Raw genomic sequence first — 13,477 nt, 5'->3', positions numbered from 1 at the left:
GCATCACCGACTCAATGGACATGAGTTTGAGTAGGCTCTGGGAGTTGGTGATGGACAGGGAGGCCTGGTGTGCTGCAGCCCATGGGGTTGCGAAGAGTTGTACACAACTGAGCGACTGAACTGAAAGAATGAAATAATGCCATTTGCAACAACATGGATGAGCCTAGAGACTATCATACTAAATGAAGTAAGTCAGAGAAAGAAATATCACTCATATGTGGAATCGGAAAAAAAAGAATGAAAATGAACTTATTTACAAAACAAATAAACTCAGAGACTTCAAAAACAAACTTATGGTTACCAGAGGGGAAACCTGGAGGGAGGGATAAGTTAGGAGTTTGAGATTACCATCTACACACTACTGTGTAGAGAATAATCAGTAAGAACCTACTGTATAGCACAGGGAATTCTACTCAACAGTAGATAATATTCTATAATAACCTATATGGGTTAAGGATCTGAAAAAGAATGAATATGTGTGTATGTGTAACTGAATCACCTAGCTGTATACCTGAAAGCAACACATTGTACATCAACTCTAATCCAACATTAAATAAAAATTAAAAAAAGAAAATTAAAACAAATCTCAGTGAAAAGCTGTTCATCAAATGACATTACCAAAAGAATCTGTGATTCAGAGTAGACTTATATCTTGTGTTCTCTAGAATTTCCTCCAATGATATAATAAAACTCCTTTAAGCTTTGGAAATATGTCCTTTGAAGGGTTAAACACTTGTTTATCCAGTTATCAGACATCCATTGAGTCTTCCATACACATGGTCTGTACTGAGAATGCAGAAAGTGTTCACATACCCCCACCATATCTGGCCACAAACAGCTGACATTTTTTAAAAAAGTAACATTTAACACCTTTAGGCCTGGCCTATGTCATTAAAGATAATCATTATAAAGCATAACAAGATACTGTTTGTGGGTAACAAAACATGAACCATCTTACCATCCCAAGCATCAAACATGTCTGTTATGAAGTAGTCAATAAAGGAGATTTGGGACTTGGGGATGCTACAGGTATTCCGGTCAAACACTGGCATCACTACGGGTAGCCCCTGTCTCTTCTCTTCATCCGTCTGTAAGAAATAATACACACAGGACTGTGGGGCACATGAGGAGCTGTCACAGTAGCATCGAGTTTGTCAGAACCACCCTGTGAAAAAAGTGTCATAATCCAGTTGTATCGATCAAGAAATAGGCTCAGCATTTCCCAGGGCTTACATAACTCAACTACCTGATGAGCTGCAGTGACTGGATTCAGGTCTTCTGACTCTTAAATGTGTTAGATACTATCTTACAGCTACCCGCCCCCCCATCCCACCGAAGCACTGATTTCAGGATTCATACCCTCTTTTCTAAGATCTGTTTTCATGACTGCAAGGTCGACAACTTTCAAAGTAATACTACTAAATACTAAGTGGAGTTTACACTGAGAGTACAGAAGCAATGGTGGGTTTAAAGCTGCTGACGTCTCAGCACGAATCAAAGAACTGGAACCAAGCTGTATCAACAGACGTTGTATTATTCACTGTTATATTTTTGCAGTTTAAAAAGAAAGTCAGTCTGTCTAAATTAAAGCAGTAAGAATTATTAATCTTACTAAACTTGACCTTTGAAAATACCTTTCTTAAATATACTGTGTGACAAAATCCTAAGTACATACAGTGCCCTTGTGCTGCACATCCAGGGGTATGATGGTTGTCTGAAAAGCAGGTAGGCAGTTCAGCTGAACTGGATTCTTTTTTTCATGGAATAACTATTTTTTACTGAAAAGAATGACTGACAAACTATTTGGATGTCAGTACTGGTCATGCATGCAATTCTGACGATATGTGTAAATTGAGTATTTTGCACGTTTAAGTGTATGTTTATAATGCATAAGGTCATAATTCACAGGACTGAAGCTAAAATCCACATTTACTGGTGGTGTACTGAGCCAGAGACCGGCTGACCAGAGACCTCATTTGTAACTCGATTTTTAGGTCACATTGTCGTGTGAACATTTCCTTTATGGGAAAAGGCCACCTACAACAGGGAAGTTACATTAAAGAACTTAAAAATGGTTCTTCCCCAGTCCCCATTCACATACTTTGAGAGTATCTAGGAGTAGGATTTTAAGTCTTCTCTGTGGGTCCTGGAAAGCCCCATTAATGGTCTCCTACCAGTTTTGGCTCAGCTTGCTCATTTCAGGTCAGTCGATCAGGCAGCCTTAAAATAGCCACTGCTGTTCAAGGAGTGGTTTGGGTTTTTTTTTCCCCTTCTCTTTCTGGCAAGCTCAGAGCTGGCTGTCCTAATTCCCATGGACTCTCTTCCCATCCTTGAAAGCTGCAGCTAACTTACTTCATCCTTAGCTGGTTTTTGCTCTGCCAACCCTTCTAGACACCATTGGCTACTCTTTACCCTGCCTTAGTAGTACATTCCAGTGAGATCGGCATTCCCTCTCCCCAAATAATTGCTTGTAGCTACTTGGGACATATTTATCTTTTTGTCCCACATCATAAACATTAGTCCCTAAAGATTCTTCTTTGGAAGTAGGCCTCTATTTCAAATGGCATCTTGTGGTCTGCTACTTTTTGGATTATTCTTCAACTCTTCACACTGCCAATGTTACTATTCTTATATAGAAATTCTATGTTTCCTTTTTACTAATTTTGGTCATAACACTTGGTTCTCTCAGAGTGTCCTTTCCCATTTCTAAATTTTGAAATCCTTAAAAAAAAAACAAAAACCCAGCTCTAACACCTTTTCCACCTTTCTAGATAAAAGCCCTTCTTTTATCTAGAAGAAAAAAAACCTTTCTGAACTCTTAGGACTTAACATATACCTCCTTTAGAAGTGTTTTCACTGAAAAAAATATATTGTATGGACCTATTTATGTCTATGTCCCCCACTGCATTATGAGCTATCCTTGAGCAGAGGTGTGTCTTATGTCTGTGTTTCCCACAATACAACATGGAGATAATAATCTGATGAATGAATGGATTTCCCAGTTTTTGTGGAAGTTCAGGATATAAAAACTTGAGAATGAAAAGAATCCCACAGGCTCAGTTTCTCTCCTTCCCCCTAGAGAGACTCTGAGTAGTGACCAGCCATACCAGTTAGTCTCTTGAGGGACCAGAATTCTATTCCAGGCAGGGGTGAGCCATTTCCTTCTGAGGAAGAGTCATTCACTTGTTCACTCATGGCGCTTCCCCAGAGAGGCAGCCCACCTGCGCAAAGTACTCCTCAGAGATCCTCCCAGCCCATTCAATGCACAGGTCCAGGGGGCGGCAAGGGTTGGCTACGTCCGCACATTTAATCATCATGCGTTTGATCAGGGTCTGGTTCTCAGGAAAGTTCTTCCCCGGAGGGCTGCACTCGCAGTCGCTGCCGTCAATCTGGAAAGCAGACGAGGGCTGGTTCAATAAAATGATGAAGCCCACAAGAGTCAACTGGATAGATACTAGATGGCGGCCACCCAGGCCACCTCAGGCATGAGACGTGATGAAGGAGGCGTTCCCAAGTTTAATTCCACATATGATACACTGACATATTCAAGCAATACAAACACACAGAGCTTAGAAGTTCAGTAATCCTATCACCACCCACCTCGTGGTTTTGTTTTCAACCAGTCACTCCCAATCTGAAGTCTACAGTCTTCAGATACTGATAGGCATTTAATGAAAATCTACAGGAATATAGTTCTTTAAAGCATCTAATTTTGAGGTCTCCCAAGAGCCCAAAGAACAGAGAACTAGAAGGGCTTTGACTCCTCTAAAACGCCACCATTTATTCCAGTCTCTGCTGTTTGCAGGCTCCTCTCATCGTCCTCTTTGGTTCTACTTCATTTGTCACCACTGGCTTTGTTTCAGGGCTCTTCTTTCAGGGAGTTCAGGGCTGCTATGGACACTGTCAATCTGTTCTTGTCCTCAGGGAAAACAAGTGGCCAACACTTTCAGCCCTTCCTTACCAACTCCAAGTAAGTAACCACCTTGTATTCAAGATGGAGAGAAAATGCTTTGAGGCCAGAGTATAGGGTATAACGGAAATACACTCTGATGTATATTATTACATGTGAAATGCTTACCTCAGCTGCTGTTGGCTTGTTGATGCTGTTTACAAATTTGTTCACATGTTCAAAGTGTTTTGTCATCTCTGTTGCTAAAACCATGTCAATAATAGCTTGGCGCAGTGTTCGATAATGGTTCCTGAAATAACCAGAAGACAAAGGGCCTTTGTTCAAATCATGGCCCCTGAATTAGAACTGTTCTGCCATTTCACCACACTTCCCACAATCCAGGAGGAAGCTAGGGGCACTGAAGAAATGGGTGAAGACCACAAAAAGTTTACCTGCTCATCGTCCTACCAAGCCAGGACTTGGTGACACTATCCCATCTTCCCAAAGATAGCTGACCCTCATATGATTTGTGAGTATTAAAAGAGGCACCACCTGTCACGTGGGCAGTTATTTTACAAGGTGATGACCTTCTGTCTTCCCCTGACAACATCAGAACAGCGAGGCAGAAGGAAATGATGAGTTCCTTCCCTGTGAGGCTGGCACAGCAACCTGATGAGCTGTCCCCTGGCATTCTCTGCAGACACAGCGATTCTTATTACAGAGAAGTCTTGTCATTTCTTTTGATGACAACATTGGAAGAAAGTTTTCCAATTAACGAGCAATTATCTACATTACAGTTACACAGAAGTTGTAATGGAAGGAGCAGCAACCCTGCTCAAAGTCACTGCCCAGTTCCTATTATCTTTTTCTAAGTCCAGGAGCCAGAATTAGAAACTGAATAAAACTGGCTATCGGCAACAATTCCTCCTCTGAAAGTCTTAAAAACAGTACTTGATACTGACGAAGCTTTCAGCTGAAGGTGGAATCACTGAATATTTTCATATTATAATAATGAGATTTTCTCAGGTTTCTAGAGACTGAGGTGATCGGTTCGGGTTCATGGTGACAAGTGATCACAGGCCTGAGCGAGCTCTGTGTGCTCGTTGCACTGTCCTCTCTCGGGGGGTCTTCTCTCCAGCCTGGCTGGTACTGTGTTGGAAATATTCAGTCTGACTGCAGGGCTGTGTCAGGCGGGAAGAATGGCTCCTATCTGTTCACATGTGGCCAACTCAGCCAGAGGAGAGAGTACAACAAAGGGGGAAAGCTGCCCCACCCTGTGGATTCCAGGAGCTCTACTGGGACCGAGGAACACGGGCTCCTCATGAGTTAGGATTTTAAGTGGCCAAAACCTGAACTGGGGAAAGATGGGGAAGGATACATTTCCTGAGTTACACCAAAGACAGGATGTTCTTTTGAGAGAGTAAAAATATCTGTTATATTTATTAGTAGCAATAATCTGTAGAAATCTTTGCAGCATATAAAGCATTTTTATGAACTCACTGAAGACCAAATGGAGTTTAAAAAGATGAAAACAGTCTATAAAGTACAGTTAAGATGAGAAGGGCAAGGTTATTATTTTACTGTCTGATACAATGGGAAAACGATTATTATTTCCTCTTCCCCACCAAGAGGAAGCTACGAACTTGGAGAAGTCAGGGAAGACTGAGTTTCCGCCTTACATTTTACAAACCCAATCACAAGAGCCTGAGCACACAAACCTGTCGATATTCTTGAAGATGTTGCATTTGCTGTCCTTGACCGTGAGCTGGAAGGCCAGGGCTGTGTGGTGACTCTCCAAGACAGCGGTGTCATTATAGAGCACAGCAAGCTCACTGCCCGCGTTGCACAGAAAAGAGTTGGTCCTCCCCGGGTGGTCCACGTCGTGGACTGTGGCAGCGATCAGGGCGGCCACCTCATCCAGCTGATCGAGGCTTCCCTGGGGCCCGGAGGAGGCAAGGTTGAGTGTTACCCACTGGATAATGGAGACCTACACTCATCCCTGTCTCCCAGGAGAGCATACGCCAGGGGATCCTTCTCTGCCTTTCTAGAAGTTAAGAGGCCACCTAGGATACACCACATCACCTTGCTGTACCGTGTATTATCTGGAGGGAAATAGAAATCTGAGTTGCGGTTATAATGGATACCTAAATTCTTTCTCCAGAGTCCATTTACTCTAGTTGTTCTGCAGGAAAATGACAAACAGGAATGCGTGAAATGTGGCCTAGTGCCATGACTCTCTTCCATAAGTGGACAGAGAAGAAAGTGGCCTAGGATCACAAGTGTTACTTTACTTGCCTGCTTCTGAAAAGATTCTGAGAGTGTGGCAGTAAACAGCACAGATAGAACAAAACTCTCCACACAAAGATGAAAGGAGTAGAGCCAAGTAACATCAGAGGATCAAGGGCAAGAAGAATCTTCCCAGGAAAACTGACACTAAGGGGGCTCTCGCAGTTAAGAAACACAATTCGGCTCTGGGCCAGCAGGTGGCAAAGGCAAAAACGGGGGTCCCCTCTTCTTAACACACTCATCATATAATTAACTCAGACCATCAGGAGATACAAAGGTTTTCTCAGCTCACAGCTTGAGGAAGAAGTTATCCAATGGCCTGATGTTGTAGAAGACATTGTACTTTATGAATTCTTTCCTTCAGTCACCATTTATTGGAGGCTTGCTGGGCACCAGCTATCTTGCAGGCTGCAGGAGTTACAGTGGTGAATTAACTCTGGCGTAGTGTCTGTGCTAACGCAGCTGGCCACTTACTGGGGAAGGCGTAAGTAACTTACTGTAAGGTGGGTTAAGGAGGTACGTGCAGGAGATTTGTGAGTGTAGCAGTGAGGCCTGATCTTGTTTAGGGCAGTGCTGTCCATTCAGCTTTCTGTGGTGATGGAGAAGTCTGCACGTGGGCTCTCTAATACAGTAACTTCTCATCCCTCATGGCTCCTGGACACTTGAAATGTGCCAGTGCGCCCAGGGAATGGAATGTCTCATTTTATTTTAATTAAATGTGGCTACTGGCTAGTTTGGATGATGTGGATGCAGACGGTGGGCAAGAATGGGCTCTCTGAGGGAGCGATTTTTATGCTGGAAACTGAAGGATAAGCAGGAGTCAGCCAGGCAAAAAATGGCAAGGGAGAGACCAGGCAGAAAGATCAGTCTACGTGATGCTTCTGATGCGAAACAAAGTGATTCATGAAGAGGGAACTTAAAGAGCATCACAGTGACTAAAGGGTAGTGAGTGGGAGGAAAAGTGGTTCCCAAGATGAGGCTCAGGGTAGGGGGTGGGGTCGGCATAATTTTTGGTTTGCCCGAGTTGCTTTCCTAGGCTGTTGGAGGAAAACCCTGCAAACTGCTTCTCAGATGCAAACAGGTAAGAAACAGTGAATCTGAAGTTCAGCCCTGAAAACTTTTCTGAAAACTGTCCCTCCCAGAAGGAAGACATTTCCATTTTCAGACTGACCTCCTGGAGCTGGGGACAGTCCTGGCTTCGCCTTGGTTCACATGAACCACTTTCTCAAGTGGGCATAGCAGTAAAGGCCATTCTTGGTTCTTCCCAGACACTGATGCTGTGATGCCCAGGGCAAGCAAACACGCCTAGCCCCCTTTTGCTGCTGGTTAGGAGAGGCCATCGGAGAAGGCAATGGCAAGCCACTCCAGTACTCTTGCCTAGAAAATCCCATGGGTGGAGGAGCCTGGTAGGCTGCAGTCCGTGGGGTCGCTAAGGGTCAGACACGACTGAGCGACTTCACTTTCACTTTTCACTTTCACACACTGGAGAAGGCAATGGCAACCCACTCCAGTGTTCTTGCCTGGAGAATCCCAGGGATGGGGCAGCCTGGTGGGCTTCCGTCTATGGGGTCACACAGAGTTGGACACGACTGAAGTGACTTAGCAGCAGTAGCAGGAGAGGCCATGGTAACCCGCAGGGACAGTCAGGGGGCCTGGGCTGCCCCTGGTTGGCCTCCATGCTCACTCATTCTCTCTGTGCAGTGAGGCCCAAACTTTGGGCCTCCAGCCAGTGCTCTTGGAGTGTGTTCTATCTTGCTTGGAGTACAGGGCCAATTTATTTTTACATTCTTCAATGACATAGATTCAAGTGACTAGAGCAGACAACAAATAGCATTAGAGGTGACATGCCCTTCCAGCTTGCGCTGATTCAGACCCTGCCCTTTGACAGCGCTATCAGGGCCACGCCCTGAGTTTTGGTGGGTACTGTCTATTAAGCCAGTGTTTGATGAGAAATGCAAGGGAGGCAGGGAAAGAAGGCCAGGCTGCTCACTAGCAGATGGGAGGAGCAAGGCTCTTCCCATGGCAGGGAGGACTGTCTGTGGCAGAAACCCCCCACCAAACCTGCGGGAGGAGGAATGCAGACATTTCTGCAGTGTTGTCTTGCTTCAGCCAGCAGGGTCAGAATGGACCCCATTCTAGATCAGCCTTCGCAACAGCTCCTTTACTGGGATAAACAGTCACATGCAGACAGCCACAAAAGAGTGCCAGCTATCCTGACCTCTCCACTAAGCGTGGCTCCTGGGGACAGGTCAGGAGCAGGGTCTGTGGGGCAGGGTCTGTAAGGCACTGAAGGAAAATGCTGGCTCTGCATACCTTTTGGCGGGGTTGAGGACGTGGCGCTGTCAGTGATGTCAAGAGCTTTAGCCTTCTAAAGAAGTTAGGAGTGACAGATGACGTGGGGATTTCTTAAGAACATTTTTCTGACTCTTGAGCAGTGGAAGCAGGTCTGGTGGAAGAGGCCTCAGGAAGCGCTTCACAGTGGACCAACCAGTGATCTTGGGCTGCTACTAAACCTTTGAGCTCAGGAGTCCCTTCCAGCCCAATTCTCCAGGGTTCCTTGCTGCTCTAAATTATCTGATTCTTTGGCCTCTTAGAAAATGTCTTTTGGATTACAAGCACATTGTATCTAGTCTTAGACATATTTGTATTGCTATTTGAGAATTTAATTAGACTCTGAATGCTCTAGCAGAACAAATAATTTAAAGAAAATTTCTTATTTTAGGGGAGGGAGCGTAAAGGAGATAATAAAATGAGTAAGCATTTCCTAATTTATCAAGCATTTAATCTATATTTTTTCTAGAGTGATTCTGTTTAAGAGGACTTCATCTTGAAGTCAAGGCTGCAGTGCCTACAGGTCAGTTTGGTCTCAGCGTTAATGCCCACGCTCCTGTCCTCATTTGACTGTGTGCAAACTCTGCTGTATTATCTCTCATGTGGTGGAAAATGGAGGAATGTGAAACTGGATAGGAATCTCGAAGTGCTTTAGCTCCTCACAGAAAGAAGCCTGCGTATTGTGACTGCAGAAGCCCATGAGTGCCACACTTAGGGAAAGCTTGTGCACCACAACGAAAAGCCCATGCAGCCAAAAGCGGTGCCATAGAAACAGGCTGTTATCACCTGTGATACCACCTTTTATAAAAGAGATAAAAATCTTACAAAAGCATCATTCTTGAACCACCCTATTTGCTTTCTTGCTGATGAAAATAAATGCCAGGGTCAGTCTTTGGCAAAACTGAGAAGGCAACACCTCCCCCTCCCGTGTTGGTGCCTTTCTACCCCTCTTATCTGTCCAACTACCACTCTTCTCCTTGAGTACCTAGGGTCTAAGACTAAGAAAACGACTGCATGTAAGCATCTGCAGGTTTATGTCAGTCTGTCTCTATACAGCGCTTGTCCCAAGGGTATGTACTTTGCAAGCTTCACTTCTAATTGTAGCAGCAAAGGATTACAAGCTTCGCTGAAAGTGATGATAGTTGGAAAAGAGGGGAGATGGGGGTCTCTTGCAGCCACTCGTGGTGTATACACAGAGCTGCCCTACAAACCAGCACCTTAAATGACTGCTGACTTCTCAGACTAAGGAACCTGGAACTCTTTCAGAATTATGCAAATCACTGGCATACAGATGCACACAATTCACACCTATACAAAACACACACATACGTGTAAAATCAGTAGGGTGCTGAACGGTTCATAGCTGTCTGGACTATAGCATACCAATGACAGAATTCTGACCTTAAAATTTAATCTCTAGACCTCGTAACCATTTGCTATAATAACTAAGTTCTGTCCTCTAAGCTGGTATCATAAAGGGCTCCTAGTGAACATTTGAAGAATGGGTTTATGGATCAGCCAGACATGTAAAGGAGTCCCTGTGGCGGCATAAATTATTATTTTAAGCATTTGGGGGAAGGGAGGACTAGGAGAAAAGGCCGTGTCTTTACAACACCGAAAGGATCAGTCACTTTGGTAGCTCAAAAACTCTGTCAAATTGGGTCTAAAATAGCTGTTTGCTTAATATATTATGAAGGTCAAGTTCTTAGTGAGTTCTCCAAAAGCTCTGTCGGTAAATCGACTGTGTTATCAAAATTCTACCTTCACTCTTTCTTTGCCGAGGAAGAAGGCTGTGGCGTGAAGGACGTCAGCGGCATGGGTGGAGTTGTGGTAAGCATTGGAAGAGTGGTAGTTGGCTTCAATAACCTGGAGCCAGGCCCGAAGAGTAGTTTCAGAACAGTGTAGAAATTCACATACTCCAAACCGGGAAAAGACTTTCAAGCCTAGGTAAACCAATGGCCTGAAAAACAGGAACGTACACTCTGATTCATTGTATTAACTTCTCCAGAAACTGCTTTCTTTGAAGATACTGGGCAATTGGTTTACCTCCCTCCGACGCTTACGCCACAAGCACAGGGGCATAAAAATCGTCCTTTCCAAATTAGAAGGTGATAGAGCCTCTCCTCCTCACCTGTCACTTTAAAACTAGGTGCTTCATGGTGGCTAATCCAAATGACTTCTAGGATCTCTCTAAGTCATCTGTCCTTCAATGGCTCTACAACCAAAAAAGGCCTCTTACCGTCCCTCTCTCTGCTTCCACATAAGCTCCACACTTCTGTGTTCCCTGAGGAAGTTACTGAGCCTGGGGACAGGAGGTATGGCTTGTGTGGGCTCAGCAGTCACGTCAGAGAGTCAGTTATTTATTTACAGGTGAGTATCATTCACATCTAACACCCCTGGAAGAAATGAACTTCTGTAATAGAAGAGGACTTTCTGAGTTATCCGATCTTTCTCCTGCCTATAGGATGAATCCAAGGAAAAGGCTACAGTGCTCTCAAACTCATACTGTAAGGTGGAACTTTAACAAGTTAGGGGCTGAGAATGCTTAGAACTCTTGGCTCACTGGCAGAAAGATGACCTGGCTAGATCTGAAGAAGACACTCAGTATTTCTTCATCCTGGGTTGTCACCAGGCTGATCCCAGATCTTACCCGCTAATCCTTCCTGCTCCATAGGGAGCTCACTCCAGGGACTATGGCCTCTGCAGGATTGAAACTCCTCCAGCACAGCATGAAAAGCAGAGCCTGGGTGGTCACCTGGGGCATGGACTCGCATCTCCCTCACAGTTTCCATATGTGAAAGTCTACAGCGTGTCCATCAACCCTCCCTTGCCGGCAGCCGGAGAAACCACGTACCTTTTGTGCGTCACAGCTTCCAGTTCAAAGATGTTGAACTCCCAGCTTTCCTCATTATCAAGTAATTGGGCGATGGAAGGGGGGACATCATTGATGGTTACTGGCATCGCAAGGTGGCTATGACTCTGGTGCACATCTGAACAAACAGATGGGGCAAGAAGGGTGGGTAATGGGACTCGTGAGTGCTGCTGAGCCTCTGTCATCTTCACGGGTGCTGCTGGAAAATAAGTCTTGAACTTCCAGGGGCAGGAAGATTTTCACCTCAGGGTTCTCTTATACTACTGAACTTCAAGATCCCCTGATAGAAAAATAATTCAGCTTAACTGAATTAACTGTTTAAATATAGACAGATTTGTGATTCTTACTCTGACAGTGCACAGAGAAGTAATTTATATTAGGAGACCTGGTTTCTAATGTAGACCATAGAGATGTTTAAACTCCAATGAGACCAACAGGAAGTATCACGAACACCCTCCCCAAACAACAATCACAACACCAAGGGAGACAAAAGGCCAGAGACAGGTTCCCAGTTACAGGTGGAGAGGGGACAACTTACTCTTAGTGAACACGTACTCGTTTCCTGAGAGCCTTCTCAAGCCATCCTGGAGCAAAGACAGATGTGATGAGAAGCATGCTTTCTATGCTGCTATCATCCTCTCAGTTCTTTAATTAGCCAAAGGGATCTGAATCCCGAATAACCCAGTCAACCTGCAACTTCAAGTTGAAGCTCAAAACTGGATCAGAACAACAGCTACAAAACAGGGGATACGCTCCTTTTCATGGCTATTAGCTGCAGGAGATGGAGAACCGAGAATTAAGTGGCTGTGACTGCATTCAAGTCTCTCACCTGAGCAGTGAGCTGGCTCTGTTCTCATGCCGTCTTTCTTTTGTGACACTTTGAAGCCACGTCAATGAAATCACATTAGTAATCTTGTTTTGGGTGCATGTTAATTTCAAAGGACCCCAGTCACCCTTATGAAAGTGAAAGTCGCTCAGTTGTGTCCAACTCTTTGTGACCCCATGGACTACACAGTCCATGGAATTCTCCAGGCCAGAATACTGGAGTGAGACTTAGCAGCAGCAGCGGCAGCGGCAGCAGCAGCAGCCTTTCCCTTCTCCAGCGGATCTTCCCAACCCACAGATCAAACCCAGGTCTCCCACATTGCAGGCAGATTCTTTACCAACTGAGCTATCAGGGAAGCCCTAGGGACAGTTTTTTTGGTGTTCTTAGACTTACATCCTGGGGAGCCAAATCCATGGGGTATGATTTAATGTAAAGCCTTTAGAGTGCTCAGTCTCTCAGTTGTATCGACTCTTTGTGACCCTGTAGACTGTAGCCCTCCAGGCTCCTCTGTCCATGGGATTCTCCAGAAAAGAACACTGGAATGGTTGTCATACCCTCCTCCAGGGGATCTTCCTGACCCCGGGATCAAACCCGCATCTCCTATACTGCTGAGCGGATTCTTTACTGCTGAGCCACTGGGGAAGCCCCAAAGCTTTTAAAAGGTTGGGTTAATTTCTGACTAACATCTAAATTAACTTTTTTCCAGTTTTAGTTTCTATCTTATAACAGGACTTGGGAAGGGCAGAATGAAGGAGGGGAGTGAACAGAATGCCCATGTTCCGCCATTTAACAGGCTCTTGAACTTTAGTCCCCAGATGTTCTTCAATGTCAGTTCCTATCCTCTACCTTCTATCCGAGTACCTAATTATTTAGATCTTTGCTTAAAAGTCATTTACAATTGCTTAATTTATAGCTGCTCATTTGTCATCCTGCAAAAGTATGTGTTAAGGTTTAAAGTGTTAATGAAGGGCTCTCCTGAAGTCACACTTAGAATCTTCAGACCAAGAGCTTAAATTTTCAAACTAGATAAATAGGTAAGTCATGAGGGCCGTAACTATCCTGCCTCTAAGGCAGGCAGCACAAGGAGCTCCTCTCCTGCTGCTGTTATGTTTTCCTTCTTTTAATTTGCCGTTGTCTCTTGTCTTTCCTAATGCTTCATAAAAATAGGTGGAAGCTTGCACTGGTTCCTCACTGCATGACCTGGAGAGGAAGCCCGTGATCTGGCAGCAGGGAAAGGATGGCAGGTAACTTGTTCTGGGAACCAGAATCTTCC

General features: G+C 44.7%; 1 protein-coding gene across 18 annotated transcripts in view; it reads right to left on the bottom strand.

Moving 5' to 3' along the window:
- The window catches only part of PDE8B (phosphodiesterase 8B), a 352,403-nt gene that overhangs the window by 19,157 nt on the left and 319,769 nt on the right, over positions 1-13,477 (bottom strand). For all 18 annotated transcript variants that reach the window (XM_055436840.2, XM_088839884.1, XM_088839887.1 and 15 more), the window contains 7 exons: positions 11,917-11,962; positions 11,361-11,496; positions 10,268-10,466; positions 5,608-5,825; positions 4,079-4,199; positions 3,222-3,389; positions 959-1,088 (listed from right to left, as the gene is read on the bottom strand). In XM_055436840.2, coding sequence (XP_055292815.2) covers positions 959-1,088; positions 3,222-3,389; positions 4,079-4,199; positions 5,608-5,825; positions 10,268-10,466; positions 11,361-11,496; positions 11,917-11,962 — 1,018 coding nt within the window. The remainder of the gene's footprint in view (positions 1-958; positions 1,089-3,221; positions 3,390-4,078; positions 4,200-5,607; positions 5,826-10,267; positions 10,467-11,360; positions 11,497-11,916; positions 11,963-13,477) is intronic.

The sequence above is a fragment of the Moschus berezovskii genome, chromosome 9 (genome assembly GCF_049115385.1).
Source record: "Moschus berezovskii isolate FMDL1 chromosome 9, NW_MosBer_1.0, whole genome shotgun sequence".
Classification (NCBI taxonomy): domain Eukaryota; kingdom Metazoa; phylum Chordata; class Mammalia; order Artiodactyla; family Moschidae; genus Moschus; species Moschus berezovskii.
Note: the sequence above shows the minus strand (reverse complement) of the source record. Positions and strands in the feature narration are given on the sequence as shown.